This window comes from Apteryx rowi, unplaced genomic scaffold (genome assembly GCF_003343035.1).
Source record: "Apteryx rowi isolate R43461 unplaced genomic scaffold, aptRow1 scaffold_567, whole genome shotgun sequence".
NCBI lineage: Eukaryota > Metazoa > Chordata > Aves > Apterygiformes > Apterygidae > Apteryx > Apteryx rowi.
In genome coordinates this window covers 561,340-576,681 of record NW_020450835.1, presented here as the reverse complement: position 1 = coordinate 576,681, position 15,342 = coordinate 561,340, and the positions used below count along the sequence as shown (strand labels likewise).

At 55.5% G+C, this 15,342-nt stretch overlaps 1 protein-coding gene across 1 annotated transcript in view; it reads left to right on the top strand.

The window, feature by feature from the left end:
• Position 1: 1 nt before the first annotated feature.
• The window catches only part of IGFBP7 (insulin like growth factor binding protein 7), a gene marked incomplete at its 5' end in the record, with an annotated part of 17,684 nt that continues 2,343 nt past the window's right edge, over positions 2-15,342 (top strand). Inside the window, 3 exons of the mRNA XM_026082098.1 lie at positions 2-218; positions 12,806-12,915; positions 14,455-14,571. Coding sequence (XP_025937883.1) covers positions 2-218; positions 12,806-12,915; positions 14,455-14,571 — 444 coding nt within the window. The remainder of the gene's footprint in view (positions 219-12,805; positions 12,916-14,454; positions 14,572-15,342) is intronic.

Sequence of the window (15,342 nt, the reverse complement as noted above, 5' to 3'; positions counted from 1 at the left end):
CCGCAAGGCCCACGGAGCGCCGGGCCCCGCCGCCGCCTCTGCCGCCTCTGCCGCCGCGGCGCCGCTCGGCGTGTGCGTGTGCAAGAGCCGCTACCCGGTGTGCGGCAGCGACGGGCAGACCTACGGCAGCGGCTGCCAGCTGCGCGCCGCCAGCCTGCGCGCCCAGAGCCGCGGCGAGCCCGCCATCGGCCAGCGCAGCAAGGGAGCCTGCGAGCAAGGTGCGCGGGGCGCCGCGGGGGGCGAAGGGGGGGGGTTAGGGTTAGGCTTAGGGCACACGTCCACCTCTGCCGTCTGTCCTTCCGCAGCGAAACAGCCCGTCCCCAGTGCTCCTTCGGAGTGTCTTATCCTATCGGGATGCTTCTTGTAAAGTCCAAGCGACTTCGAAAACCACCTTAAACGGACTCGGGAGTCCGAGTCACACGAAACGCGGGGTAAAACTTGAGCTGCGTCCCAGAAGCACACGGAGATGTAGCCGCTCTCCCGTGGGCCTCCGGCGGTGGGAGAGCTGCACAGCCCCGCTTCGCGGTGCTCCAATGGTCCCTGCCTGCAGCTCGCGATCTGGGATGCTGCGACATGGGACAGAGGGCTTGAGCCACGCGGGGGGGGGGGGATTGCAAACAGCGAGGAGAGGAGGTCTGGAAATCCTCCAGTTAAATGGCCGTGAAAGCCGCAGAAATGCAGAGCCAATGTTATCGTCATGGCCTTGTTCTGGTTTGAAGTGAAAACAGATAGGGGCTTGCTTCGAATCAGCACGTAGCGATTTGGGCTCACAGCATTTCCAGCCAGAAGGGCTGCATTCCAGCAGGAGCCCAGTTCTTCCCAGGCTTTTGCTTAGAGAAAGTGCTCGAGGAAGAGCAGTTTCTGCTGCTAAGCCTCTGCTAGGAATCCTGGCTTCCGAGCCGCCCTCCAGCCGAGCAGTTGTGCGAGTGGGCTTTGCTGGGAGGCAGGGTGGGAGCGGACGCCCCAGCTGTGCTGTTTGCAGCATGTCTCAAGGACGCTATTGCAGCGCCAGTGCTATTTTGCTGGAGGAGTGTTTTCATAAACAGTGTGTGCAGGGTCACAGCCTCCACCTCCTCCTTCTCTTTCTTCCCATAACTTAGGCCAACTATGTCTTGCAAAACAATGTTTCTGGAACACCCACAGCCCGAGGAAAGTGGTGAAGGCTGGGCAAGGACTGGATTATGCGCTTCGCTGTTCCCCACCAACACCTTGTGTGGCTCTGCGCGAGCCTTGTGCAAAAGATCAGGCTTGTGCATTAGCCAGAAATGTTGCGATGCAAAATGTTAACCCTGGAGGGAATGCGCTGAGAGGCAGAGCACGTTAGTGTGAGTGGAGACGGCTCTGCCACGTACCCTGCTGTCTGTGCTAGCAGAGAGCCAAAACTAGCCTGGGTCTCTCTACGCTTTCTGCAGCAGGAGGATCCTTGCAGGCTCACTGGCCTTTGCCAACATGCTGCCAGGCCGGCAGCCTCTGGAAGGGGTCGCATCGGTCTTGCAGTGTGTTCGCTTTGGGGTCGGTGGGTGGCTGCTGTGGCAGCTGGGGAGCTATGAACAGGACCAGGATGTGTGAGACATCCACCCCGCACACCAACTGCATCCTTTCCTTGGAAAAGGACCCTCCGACTGTGCAGCTTTGCAGCAAGATACCTTTGCAGGTTGGCATTGGCTCTCTGTTATCTGGCGTTTAAAAACTCCGCTGGAGATGTGGTGATGAGTCATTGGCAAAATATCCCCTCCTCTATGGCTCCGGGGAGCTGCTTTCCTTCCGAAAGGAGAGCTCTGGCCTGGCATCGCAGGGAAGGGAGTGGGAGAGGCACAGTCCGCTCAGCAGTGGTGTTGCAGGAGACTCCCTCGGGTGCGTTATCCTCCCTTGCGCTGCGGACCTTCCTCTGGTGGTAGGCATCCCTCGGGCTCCCAGCTGAGAGGCAGAGATTCAGCCCCCACACCTGGTGCCGGGACATCTGGAAGCATTTCCGTGGCCCGCAGGAGCGCCTCCCAGCTCCTAGGACTTCTGGGTGGGGAGGAAAGTGGAGTTGTAAATCTCCGCAGGGATTTGGAAACAGGAGCGTCCCATCCCATCAAGCCCTCAGGACACAGTCTCTCTGTGTCTTTGCAGATAGGCGTTAACTCTTTTCTGGGTTTCTAAAGAAACTTGAAAGTGCTGCAGAATTCAAAAAGTGAAAGTTCGGCCTTTTGCCATTTCCCGGCACAAATGGTCACAAGTCTCCTCACGGAGCTCGGAGCTCGCCGAGGTGGGATCCAGCACAGAAGGACCCCAACCAGGCAGGATCCTGCCTCCATCAGTCTTGTGTGTGATGGCTTCCAAGTGTGTTTTGCGCAGAAAGTAGTGTTTGGGGGACGGGGGCACTTGGGCTTCATGCTCACGGCAGACTGGGTGCTGAAGTGTCYGTGTGCAGTCCTCGGACTATTGGGCCTGTGTCCTTTGGGGAYGAGCGGGAGCAGCCTTTGAAGTCTGCGAAGCGATCCAGAAAAACATGTTTACATGTTGACTGTGTTGGATATATATATATATATATTTATATATAGTTTTTTTTCTCCTCGAGTGGAGCCACGCAGAGAGGGCTTGTTTTGATTTAACGTTGCTTATTCGTGCGGGAGGAAATGCAGAGCTGTGGCTGCTGCTGGCCTTCGCTGTCGTCAGTAGGAAGGGAGGTGGCTAGCGCTGGGGCGTCCAGCGGAAGAAGGGAACGAGCCTGGGAAGAGGTTATTGTTGGATGCTCTTCCTCACCCACCCGCCCACCGCGGCGTGCTGGGGGCTGAAGGGCAGGAGACGGGACACAGAGATGCAAGTGGGGCAAATGCTGGCGTTTCATTCCTTTCGTCATTGCTGCCGGCATTTGCCCCAACTTCACCTCCTGGGCAAGGTGGCAGCGGGTCTTCCCACAGCCTCCTTCTGGCCTCAAACTCGTGCGCGAGACACAGGGATCGCCTCGAGCAATTAACAGATTTGGTATCCTACTCCTTGTTTAACTGGGATTGCATTTCATACCCTTCTTCCCGCCTTGTCTCCCTTCGTGTCGCATATATACCGGGTATTCAAAGGGTCTGAACATCTCATTACCTGCTGGCAGGGTCAGTCCTGCTGATTTATGGTAGGCGACACTGTGCAGCCCTGGTAAGTTGATTTATTTACCTCTTCTGCTGTTTGAATCTGTTGCATCATTCCCTCTGAACAGTCCCACTTTAAGGAGACGTTAAGCGTCTTTCTAACCACCCCGAGGGAAGTCTTACAGAGCACGCTTTTTCTCTCTCTGTTACCCGGCCAGTTTTGTGCGTGATAAAGGTCAGTGTGCACAGAAGCGGCCAACAAAACACTCAGAGATTAAAATGCATGGGCAGTGCCACTTGAGTACTTGCGTCGCATCTCACCAGAGATCATTTGCAGGCCTAATAAAGCAGCCCAGAAACAAAGAACTCGTTACAGAGGGAGCTACGTAACATTTAGCATGCAAATTATTACTTAAGATGCACRTATTTTTCCACCATAGATTTGTTTCCGAGGGAGTAAAGGTTCAGAAAAAGGTATTTCCAGAGAAGCCAAAGTTTCCTGCTAGAGAGCAAAGGAAATCAGTCGAGCAGGGCTTGAGAGGATGGAAATAACGATCCGTGTTTGGCAGGTGCAGGAGTGCAGCCAGTCCCTCCTGGAGCGGGCTGCACACAGGCAGGGCCATGGGGAAGGGGCTGGAGAAAGGCATAATCTCTTTTGCCCGAGATTTTAACTTTTTGCACCGCGATTCCCGTCTCCTCGAGGCCGCGTGCCTGCCTCCGGGGCTGCGTGGGCAGGGCGCGCCGGAGCTGCGCGCGTTTGCTCCGGGTGAAGAGGCTGCAACGCTGCGGTGCTCACCCCGCTCTCTGCCCGGGAGCCGCTACCCGCAGCACTTTCCTCCTTGTGCTCCGGGAGCCTCTTCGGAACTCTGGTCTGGAGGCCCCGCGGGAGATGGATGCCGTGAAGCTGCTTTCCAGCATTGCCTTTAAATGGATTGGCTTTTGCTGCTGCTTTGTTCTGCCTGCGAATATTAATAGCTGCGTTCACGCCTGCTGCCAGCGCTGGCAGGCAGGGATGCAACCAGAAGGCTGCCAGCGGGACGAGCGCTGTGCCGGCTCCGGTGCTCTGGCCAGGCGGGAGGCCGCGGTGACGGCCTGGCAGCTGTCCTCGGTGGCCGCTCGGCTGCCGTCGCCCAGGCGCGCTCGGATGCCGGGAAGAGCCTCTTACGGACTTGGCGGCTTTTGTTTTTCAGGCCGAAATTCATCTCGCAGCACATGCGCTGAGGCTGCTTACAGGCAGCTAGGACCCAGGGCACGAGGACCGTGGTATCCGGTGCCATTCAAAGCCAGCTGGCACAGGGAATTAGGGTTGCACGGCTCAGCGCAAGCCATGCAGAACAAACCCCGGCCAAGCGCCAGTTCTTGCACAAACGCAGCGTAACACAAAGCAGCTCTTGGCGGATGGCAGAGAACAGCGTTTTACTGCCGGGAAAACCCACATCCCATGTCCCATTAAAGTCCTTTCCCAGCGTAAGGATCGGGCCCATCACCGGGAAGACAAGGCAGCACCTTGCAGGATCCATCCTGCAGGCTGCGGAGCTTGTGAGGAAGCAACAAAGCGGGGACCTGCCCCCTCTCCCCCCCCAACCTTCCTCCAGTCTCCGCAGTGATTTCTTTTGGATATTCGATCACGGGTCACATTTGTTTCCTTTCACAAAGGGGTTTGGGGAGATCCCAGTCGCGACGGCTGTGCTTTCCCCAGGAGGTTACGGATGCTGCAGCAGAGGAGTGGGTTTTTGGCTTGCCAGACGCCCAGGTGGCATCTCTCCTAGAAGGGTTTTTGGTGGGTGCATCCAGCCAGCACGGGGTCTCGGGAAGAGGTGGGTGCAAGGTTTCTCAGCTGTCCACAAGGATTAAAAAATGGGCTGACGGATGCAGGATCGGGCCTACCAGGCTCTTTTGGAGATTGACAGCGCTGGGGGGAAATGTCCCGCTGCAAATTCCTGCCGCTTCACCCCAGCGGTGCTTTTTCCTTGCAGATGCCTCAGCATCCCATAAAGCTACTTCTGCTCTGCAAACAGAGAGGAACTGAGTTCCCACAGATTGATTTTAAAATAAGAAACATAAATCACTTGCTGGCTTGTTCCATCCAAATTCAGCTGTGCAGGCTTTGCCAAGGGTATTTTGTTTTATTTATTTTCTAAATCCACTGCCAGAGTAGAGCAGGAGCAGGGTATTTTAGGGAAGGATCTTGGGAGATGGCGGACTTCTGCTTATCACTGGCATAGGCTCATATTCTCGTGACACATCTGCCTTACATTCAAAGGCTCCTGAGTCTTTCAGGCACTGGAGAGCGTAGCCCCTATCACATCGCATTTCGCAAGAAACACCTGGCTTTGTGTTTTTTAATTTTCAAGTGGCTTGGATTGCTTTAGCTCTTTCCTGCTGCTCTTCCTTCCCTGGATTTTAAGGGACTCCAAATAATATCCACGTTTTATGAGCACTTTCTAGCTGTTGGTGAAAGAGAGGATTAGGCAGTTTCTGCTAAGTCCTTGGCGGAAAAAATTCCCCATTCCTCCTGTGCAGCTGGTTTGGGCTTCTGCATCGGGTGGGAGTGGGGTTCTTGCGGCAGCAGCCTGCTACCCGCTTCTTCCCACCGCGAGCAAGAGCTCTGCACTCGTGGGTGGATCTCGCAAGCGTCCTTGTGCAGGGTCCGCGGAGATCGCGGCACCGTGGAGCCGTGTGCGCCCTGGGGAAAGGCGGTTGTTCGTACCGCAGGGCCCTCTCAGATGGCGCGTTGCAGGGACACGGAAGCGGCTGTTCTTCAGTGCCCTGCTCGCTCTTCCGGCACGCAGCGGATTAGGGTTTTGAGACGCTGTTGGTAGGGATGAAGTTGTGTGCTTGAATTCTTAAAATTCATCTACAGCTTTGGGATTTTCCACTGTTAGAGGATAGGCCCTAATTCCTTCTTAAAAGGCATTTCGTTATTTGGAGAGGTTTTGGTTCACTGAAGCTTAATACTCTTTGAGCTTTTATGGTTACCATGCTAAGATCTCATTAGGGAAGCTGTTTAATATATAACTCGGCAGCTCAGAGCACATTACCTGGCATGCCTCTAGGAAGGAACGAGCGTACCTGGGGCTTTTCGACACTCCAGCTAAGCAAGAGTATTCCATATTTTACCCGTGTCTTCATTCAAAATCATGGCATGATAAAATTGCTAGGGAGGAATGATTTTAGATCAGCAAATTCCTCCCCCTGTTTGTTATTTCTGCTGCTGGAAAGGCATGCTGTGTTTAAAAAAAAATCTTTCTAATCCTTTGTTGGGCAGAGGTTGATTGAGGTTCGTGCTGAACTGGAGATTACCAAGTAACAAGTCTAATCAGGTTGGACTTTTGAAAGCCCTGCTCGCTTCACCATGAATAAATGCTGCCATGCCCCAGCCCTCACACCGCCAGCTTTCCCCATTCCTTCCAGCTTTACGTCTGCTTGACAAGAGGGCTCTTGAACAGAGGCAAGCTGACTAGCAACCGGTACCCTGCAAGAACGGGGTCCTTCCAGCTCAAGAGGGTGGCCTGCACCAGCGTGGCGTGCTGAACGGCACCAAACGGCTCAGCCCGTGGCTTGCGAGCGCGGGTCGCCGGCGAGGGTGTTCTCGGCGGCTGAGCTGCTGAGCCACCTCCCGGCTCTCCTCTGCCTCGCCGCGGAGCGCTCCCACAGCCGTGCAGCGATACCTTTCGTAACCCTCCCAGCTGCACGTGCGCCCGAGGGAGCAGCTCTGGATGGCGCGCTGGCGTGACGCTGGGGCTAACGAATTGCTAGGTAGGCTGAGCGTTAACACACTCGCCGTCTGGAAGAGGCACCCACCGAGCTGCTGATTAGCTCTCGGCTTCCTTGGCTTCGGCTCATGGTCCTTCTCATGCCATAACGAGTTTTCTCTATAAAACTGAGCCAAGGTTACGCAGAGAGAAGAGGGGAAACTGAGGCCGGGAGGGTAAGAGCTTCTCTGCAGAGAGGAGGTCAGGGACAAAACACAGACGTGGCTGTGAAGCTGTGAAGGCATCTGCAGAAAGCCAGCATGTGTTGACCACAGGGACAGCAGCTCTTAGAGACCAACACAAGGAAGACGAGGTGGGCAAAAAGGGCAGGAGAGAKAGGGAAAAGGAAAGGCAGTTGTCATAGACTGGCTTGTCGCAGTCCGTTAGCATGGGCTGTTTCATCTTTGCTCAGAGATCTTGGCCTTTCCCCATCACGCAACACCACAAGCGCCAAAAAACACCTGTTGCTTATGGCCTCGGCCGTACCGGCTTCCCGGTTGTTGCAGCTTTGAGATCTGGGTTGCATGTAGGGTGCTGCTGAATGCRGCGGAGGGCTGTGCTTGGCACGGCACATGCAGAACTGCAGCCTCTTCTCTGTATTAAACATTGGAGCCGATGGAGAATTTGTCAGGGAAGGGAAAAATGGGCTGGGTTTCACGCTTTGCAATGCTACCTCCTCCCCCCTGCCTTCTACCCCACACATAAACCCCCAAGGAGGACTGGTAAGCAGCTATATCACACACAGGTCTCTCTGTGTGATGAAGGTAGCATGCCTGAAYTGTGGTAAAATAGCCGGAGTGGGATTTCTAGCCGTGCAGGTCCCTTTTCCCCGCTGGGCCTAGAGGGGTGGGAAGCAGGAGGAGGTCTGTGGTAGATGGTATCCCAGCTGTTGGGCCTCGCCTCGTGCTGCCCCAGCCTCAACTCTCCGGGGCTTGGGGCAAGRGAATGGCTCTTTGGCCAGGCTGCGTCTGCATTTGCAGCCTTTCCAGGGTCACCGGATTGCTGAAGTCTGAGAGGAAGAGCAGGGGGGGTATCCGAGGAGGTCCAGCATCTGTTATCTCTTTTGGTCTGGACATCCTGCAGCACATCATTGCTCTCAGAGGACCTTTCTGTAACTCCTTGATCTCTTTGAGTTCTGGTTCAAGGAGGGAGAAAAAAACCTTCAGAAGAAGGAACCGTGCTTGTAAATCTGCCAGAAAAGAGCAGGCAGCTTTGAGACGGGGGAAAGACAAACTGCTTTGAAGCTACTGAGACTTCCCATCTGCTGTTGCTCCTCCCAGAGCGTTGCCCTGGGGAGGAGCAGCTGACAGCACGTAAGCTAGAATTAGAAAACGCTGCTTACAGAAGGTTTCCCCTTCTCCATATAAAGTCATTTTGAAGGGAAATGTCCAGTAAATGGCCGTGTCCTGTCCGCATGCCAGGCAGAGGCACGTCGCGGGGGTTAGTGTCCTAGTTCCCGTCGCCTCCTTGTGCCTCTTCAAACTGTTTTGCTTTAAAGAAGTCACAGGTTCCTGAGTCTTAAAAGATCTCAGATGCTTTGTTCAGAGAGGCAAAAGCACATTGGAAGAGGAACCGTCTTTAACTGGACTCACTGGCATAGCTGGAGGAGAAAGGCCAAGCCTGCCAGTCGGYGTGCGCTTCGCTTCTTGACCGGCCAAAGTGAGATTTTTGGCCCTCACTGGGGAAAACTCCAAGAATTTAAAAGGCTGAATTAGCATGTGTTTAAAAGCTTGTGATTTCTAAGGTGCTCCTCTGACCTTGTGGTTTTGGGGGGGCTCGGGGGAGAACTTTACTGTAGCTTTTTCRAAGGCTCAACAGCCTCCAGGTTGTGCAGTCTTCGTCTACTGCCTTTTGGGAGCAGTTTATTCCTGGTGCGCCCAGAGCAACCCCTTGGGGTGCGGAGCAGGGCGGCTTTGTCCCCACTATGGTCAGGCACTTCACCCCCAGCAACTGTAGGTTTTGTCCTTGCTTTCCCAGGAGGAAGARCCAGAGCAAGGGAGGATGTGTAGGGCCGAGCGCTGCAAAGAGGTCAGCATCGATATTTGCAAGGAACGGCTAACTCTGCACTGCGACGGACCATCCTTGTGGGGCGAGTGAGGGGCGTRTGGGTGGGCTGGGTGCTGAGAGGCAGAAATCCGGCAACTCCATGCATGGCTGAGCAGGGAAGAGGCGCCTGAGGGGTGCTGGAAGCAAATGCCAAATGATAACCTCATCGAGGAAGTCTGCCACATGGTGCTTTGGTGGAAAAGCAGCTAAATAACAGCCATGGGAACTCCTCTCCGACTGCTGCTTGTGACACAACACAGACCATCAGCTCCCTACGATCTGCAGAAAAACAGGCCCTGGGCTTGCAGGCTCCTCTCCCGGGGCGAACGAGGTCGCTGGCTCTGTAAATAAGCTCCTTCCCTGGCCATGGGGAGCTATTTGTCTTAGAACAGCGGGCAGAGCCGTAGGGAGACGCCTGCAGCGCTTGCGGAGGGCAGCCACCTCCATGAACATCCTGCACTCTCTGTTCAGCCAAAAAGCTTCTGCGGAGTCAGGGCAAGAACCGGGGGGGAACGTCCTATGCATCCACAGCACCCCTGAGTCAGTCCCCGGTGGGGGGGAAACAGAGACCACTTGGCCAAGTTGATGTCTCCATCGTCTTGGGGGGCTCCTATCTTGGTGACCCTTTTCATCAGCAGGCGTAAGCTGCAAGTTCCCAGCCCAAAGGAGGCAGACGGAGAAACATCCCCCTTCGTGGGGAGCGCTGCAGCAAAAATCAAGTTGAGCAGAAAGGCCGTTAAGATGCGGGATGCCTAACGAGGGCCAGAGGGGTGCTCATTAGYGAGGGCAGGACTTGCAGGATCCTTGCTGGCAGGAATCACCTAATTTGCTCTGTGCAAGGTGGGATTGTTTTCAGTCCTGCCAAGGACACGGTGGCCTTGCTCCCTTCACCAGACCCCTGAAGCAAGAGGGGCTGCTTGCAGGAGGAAAGGTGCTCCCATCCTCCAAAGTCCCCGCAATGCCCAGGCATCTGCTTCCTCGCCCGTTGTTGCCGGGTCCCCTGCCCATCTCTGGGGTGAGGGGTACTTGGTGGGGCTGTGGGAGAGAGCGTGACACTGTACCAACATGAGCRGTAACTAGGGTCTCCTTCCATGCCTGTGGGTATCAACGAGCTGTGTCGGGGGTGTCGCTGTCACTGAATTATGATGGTTTTCTCCTAACGGGAACCAAGTGGTGYTCCTTAAAGGGTGTAAAAAAATCAGGCATGGTCTGTTGCAGTCCTGGTTTAAATCTGCTGACTTCCTGGCCTTCCTCATTTATTTTTAGCGGAGGAAAGAGTCTGACTCCAGAGTTCTGGATATCTGCGTTCAAGTAAAATATCCCAGGAGACCAAACTGACTCTTCTCACGACACTGGTGCTTCTCCCAGGATGTCGGATGGAGACAGGGGCCTGTGAACGCTTCCYGTTCAGTTTCGCAGCCGGGCTTTGCAGCCAAAGGCAGCCGCTCACATTGCTCCTCGTTAGATCGAGACCTGCGTACCGGGCTCAGGGCTGCCTTCGGGCTCTCCACATGCTTTGGCCTCTGTGCCAAGCTAGCCAGAGCTTAGCTATGAAGCTGTATTCCTGCTTCCAGGGCAGATRAGCAATTTCTCCTCCCAACCAGGATACTGGTTGAAATCCCCTCTCTCTTTTCCTCTGCCAGCAGTTGCTGCAGAAAAAGCCCGGCGTGGCCTGCATCYTGCAGGGCGAGCGAAACACCCACGGGCAGAGGGTGGCTGGGGACTCCGGCACACGGTGGCAAGGAGCAGGCGTTGCGCTGAGCTCCCAAACACAGCGCTCGGTGCATCAGCTCACCTCCGCTGGCTCCCTCCTGCTCYGTGTCCGTAGTGATACAGGGTTAAACCGAGTGGCAGCCGAGGCTGAGACACTGCGATCAGTGAATTTAGTGGTGTGTTGAATGCYGCCAGTTCCCAGCCAGGCAATAACTGAGCCAGATCATGAAAGAGCATAATGGTGCCTTAAAATCTGCCTGTGTTTTAACGTAAGAATCAGGGTCTCTTCTTTTCTGTGGAGGGAGGCGGCGGCCGTTCTTATGGCAGCTGCGTTGCTCCGGCATCACAGCGAACCCCAGCAAAYGGTGATAAAGAGGAAGGTGTCACACAGGGGCGAAATTACCCCCACCTCCCACAGCTTCCCCGGGACGGGCCTTGAGCTCTGCCCTGGGAAGGGCACCTTGCACGGGGAGGGTGTGGGACGGCTGGAGCGGAAAGCAGCCGGCTACAGTCAGTGCACACCTGTAGGAGGTTCTTGCGGGGTACAGGATGAGCTAAGCAGCCTGGGGACATCCGGGTCCCAGCGGAACTGCCAAACGCCCTATTGTTTAAGGGATACCAGAAAAACAATAGCAGGGCTCCACCGGCAGCAGCCCCACCGGGGCAGGGGAGCAGACTGTGCGACCCGAGGTGGCCCCATCACAGGGATGGCGATACCACGAGCTGGCCAGTGCGCAGGGAATCAGTCCCTGCAACACTACAACCACCAGCAGGTTGGTTGTAGCTACCTAACGAAACACTTAAGTCCTTTTATCAGCCAGTTCTGKGCTGCCAAAGAGCACATCTGGGTTGTAACGCCTGCCAGGTAACGCGGTGCCCAGCCCCTACCGATCCCTGGTGTGGTTTTCACCCTTCCCTAGGGCCGCACAGATCTCCTCCCTGCTGCTATGCACCTGCCTCCTGTTAAAACCAACAGGACTGGGATACCTCTGTAATGGGGGCTTTGGGTTGCAGCCACCCCTGGTCTCCGCGGGGATTCCCACCACCAAGACACGCACAGTCATTCCCGGCAGGGAAGTCGCGCAAGAAAGGAGCAAGCGTTTCTCTGGGGTCACACCAGCCACCCATGAGTGGGGAGCCGTGCTGCTATCCTTTATGCTGAGACAGAGGGCCGGCTGATGTCCTCCCGCTGGTGACGCCAGCGCGGATCTGCTCCCAGATCCCGAGGAGGAAAGAAGCCCCATCTCTTTGGAGGAGAAGGGGAAAATCATCTGTGTTCTTCAAGCTATATCAACGAGTGGAAATAAACACTATGTTGTGCTCCTTCRGGCTGCACTTCCTATTGCGGGAAATAGCTGCAATTTGCAAAGCAGCCCTGCTAAGGAAGGATTAAACAGAAAAGGCCATTCTTCTTTCCYGAGATATGAATTAYGTCTCCGACAGTTCCCAGCCTGAGGGATAAACATCTCCAGCCAGATCTGTAAAACAGCTCTGTTCCTGTCTGGCCTTRGAAGCAACTCCCTGTTCAACCAGGGATCAGAGCTCTCTGGGGAACTGAGAGCTTGCTCTTCACCTGGTCCCTTCCCTGAAACCCCACACGGAGAGCTTTGGGACCCTCCGGCCAGCCCCCTTTTGCTGAACAYATGCACACGGGTAAGACAGGAGCAGCAGGGCACTGACTTAGACCCCACTACACAGCTGCCACAGGCTTTGCTGTGTGTTGAAATCCTGGTGGGTAAAGGATGCTGTGAAGCTAGCMGAGCTCTCCCCGCCGTGGGAGAGCGGGAGCCCCCCCATCTGCCTGCCACCCAGGGTGTTCTCCCCACACCAGCCGGGTGCCGAGTGATAAGATGCACGCGGCAGCCCCATGGTGAGTAAAAYCCTGCCCAGTCCCTAAGATACCAGAACACAAATGCTATCTTACCTTTAACATCAGTCCTGGGAGCAGCCAGAGTGATCTGAACTGCTCAACGCTTGAGTTTCCAYCTGGCGCAGGTGCCCAGGCCAGTCATCAGCCTGTATAGCTTAAGGCTGGCTGCAGGTACAGGCTTTGGAGAGAGAAATGCTGTGATACGAGAGCAGTCCAGCAAGCTTTGCTCCAGACAGAGCCCCGCTCACCCTGTCCTCAAAACCCATCGGAAGTGACCGGCCCCACTTAAAAGGCTTGCGAGGAGATGGGCTTGGAGTCACCCAGTGCCTCAAAGCATTTCTCCCTCTTTGCAGGACCTTCCATTGTGACTCCTCCTAAGGACATCTGGAACGTGACGGGCGCACAGATCTACCTGAGCTGTGAAGTGACAGGCATCCCGACCCCTGTSCTCACCTGGAACAAGGTAAGGGTCCTGCTAGGAGCTCTTGGGGCCTAGCAAAGCTGAGGCAGGTGGAACTACCTGGTAAGCAGCAGGACATACAGGCCACAGCRAACCCCTCCTTAGAAACACACATCTCGGATGAATTCTCCCATCTGTGCAATTCTGTCCACCCCCAAACATCTGGCTTTGTTTAATGTTTAGTCATCTCTTTTCCTAAACTCTTGTTGATCCCAATGTGGAACTAGACTTATGTTTTTCTTGGTAGCGCCCGGTATTCAGAGCATGCAGAGAATGTCCCTTGACATGCTCTCRCACTGCTGATAGCAGTGACTCTTGAGACAGCTGGGTGCAGCTCACCCAGGTCAGCCATGGGAGCTGCACGGGGTGTTTTTTTCCAGCAGCCAGCTGGTTTGGCAGTGTGCTGGTAACACCTGGCTTAGAGCAGGGGCCAGTCTTGAGGACAGGGGACCTTAGCCTTGGGACTGAGAACCACTGCCTGGCCCCTTTGGCCTCTTCAGATACCACAGGCTCATGGACACTTTGGAGGGGTCTTAAAATTGAGCCRAAAGGATACTACATTAAGAATACTATGGAGAAAGACTAAATTGACCCAAAGATCCATTTGTTCTGAGGCAGGAAACCCTATTCCCAAGAACCTCAGACCAGTCTCTTGGGTGAGCCTACAGTGTAGGCACGTTGACCCAGGCAGCATTTTCCCCTTGTCCYCAGATGCTGTGCTTACGCTGACTGTCAGCGATGCCCTGCTCTTCATGCCCGTGAGGCTGCTTGTCCCGGTGGTAACAAGGGCTGAGCACAACTCATCCCCTACGCTCTGGGCTGAGGTCGCCAGCCCTGGGGAGGGACTACGCTTCTGCGCTCTCGTTGATGCYGTGCCCGCCTGGAGGCATTGCTGGGTTTGCTGCAGCAGTGCCCCACGTCTGTCCCTGGCCTCCGTGGCAGAGAGCAGGTCACACAAGGGGGAACCTGCGCACGCTCGGTTCTCTGCTGCTGCCACACTAAAAAGCCTGATCACCGAAAGAGTTTTGTGTGCGTGGCCTCCCCTAACGAGGACAACAGTCAGCTCCTGCTGCCCCCACACCCTGCCCCAAGCCAAAAGGTGGATGCTCTGGCCTGGACTGTGAGCTGGATTGACATATGGGTAGCAGCAGTTGCAGGCAGCTGGAGCCTCCTCGTTCAGCGCAGGCACCGTTTCCTGGGCTAAACGCTCCCTTGGGACCGTGCGTTCTGCGAGACGGGGTCAGCATGGAGCATGTTTGCGCACCCCGCTGCCCAGCCCCACCCACGCAATGCTGGGCTGCTCCAGCCGTTCCTGCTGGGGAAGGGGGAAGGCAGCCCCAGTGCAGACACAGAGGCATCGCCGTAGCGGAGCTGCAAAACACGCAGGACAAGGTAGAAAGCAGGCTCTAGAAAAACACTGCYACTGCACAAAATACACTCATGCAAAACTAGTACCGCACCTTGCCTGTGCGCCGCCGAGGTCCTAACAGCTCCAGCACAAATAAGCCCCCAAGCCCTCATGCTTTCTGCCCTTCYGTTTAGATAATTCGGGGACAGTATGGTGTCCAGAGGATGGAGCTTCTGCCTGGGGACCGAGAGAACCTGGCTATCCAGACCCGAGGGGGCCCCGAGAAACACGAAGTGACTGGCTGGGTACTGGTAAGTATTTCGTGCATGCACAGAGCTGCACAAACAGTACAGCACAGTTCGCAAACAACTCCTGAACAAAAAACAGTACAGAAAACACATGGCAGGGGATGGCGCATCTAGGAGCAGAAAACATCTGCGTGAATCAGACGCAAAGGGTGAAGGCAGCTGCTGGCTCCAGTCTCGCCCTTTGCAGTTTTCACCACTGCCTAAGGGCAGCGGAAAGCGTCCGTAGTGCTCTTTTCGCCCTTTGATCAGAGAAAACTAGACTTCAAAAGAAGATCTCCTTTCTGCAYGCCAGTTGTTTGCTGCTGTAGGAAGCAATCAGTGCAGAGGCAGGGCATCGCTAAGAAAGACCCGTGGCTGAGGAACCCTTCTAGATCTGGCGGAGCTAAGCTGCCCTAGTGAAGCACATCGCGCGAGAAGGGCGCAGGGGAGATGCAGCTGCTCGCCCGCTCAGCAGGCCTCCTGCGCCAGAGCAGTACCTGCAGCTCAGCAAATCGTTGCCCCGCACTGGAGGGAAGCCAAAAGGGGGAGGCCAAAGGGGGCTGCCGCGCATCGCAGTAAGGGAACTGCATCAGTTTGCAAGCAGATGAGCTTGGGCGGTATGAGAACACCCCTGGTGAGGGCTCCCAGCTGCAGAGGAGCTGGCAGCAGGGGAGCACAGCTCATTCCCGGACTGCTTGCCAAAGCGGAGGTGGAAGCAGACAGGGAAGGGTTTGAGCCTGTGACCTTGCTGAGCTAACATGCTGCATGCAGCACATTCCGTGAAAGCTTTTTTCT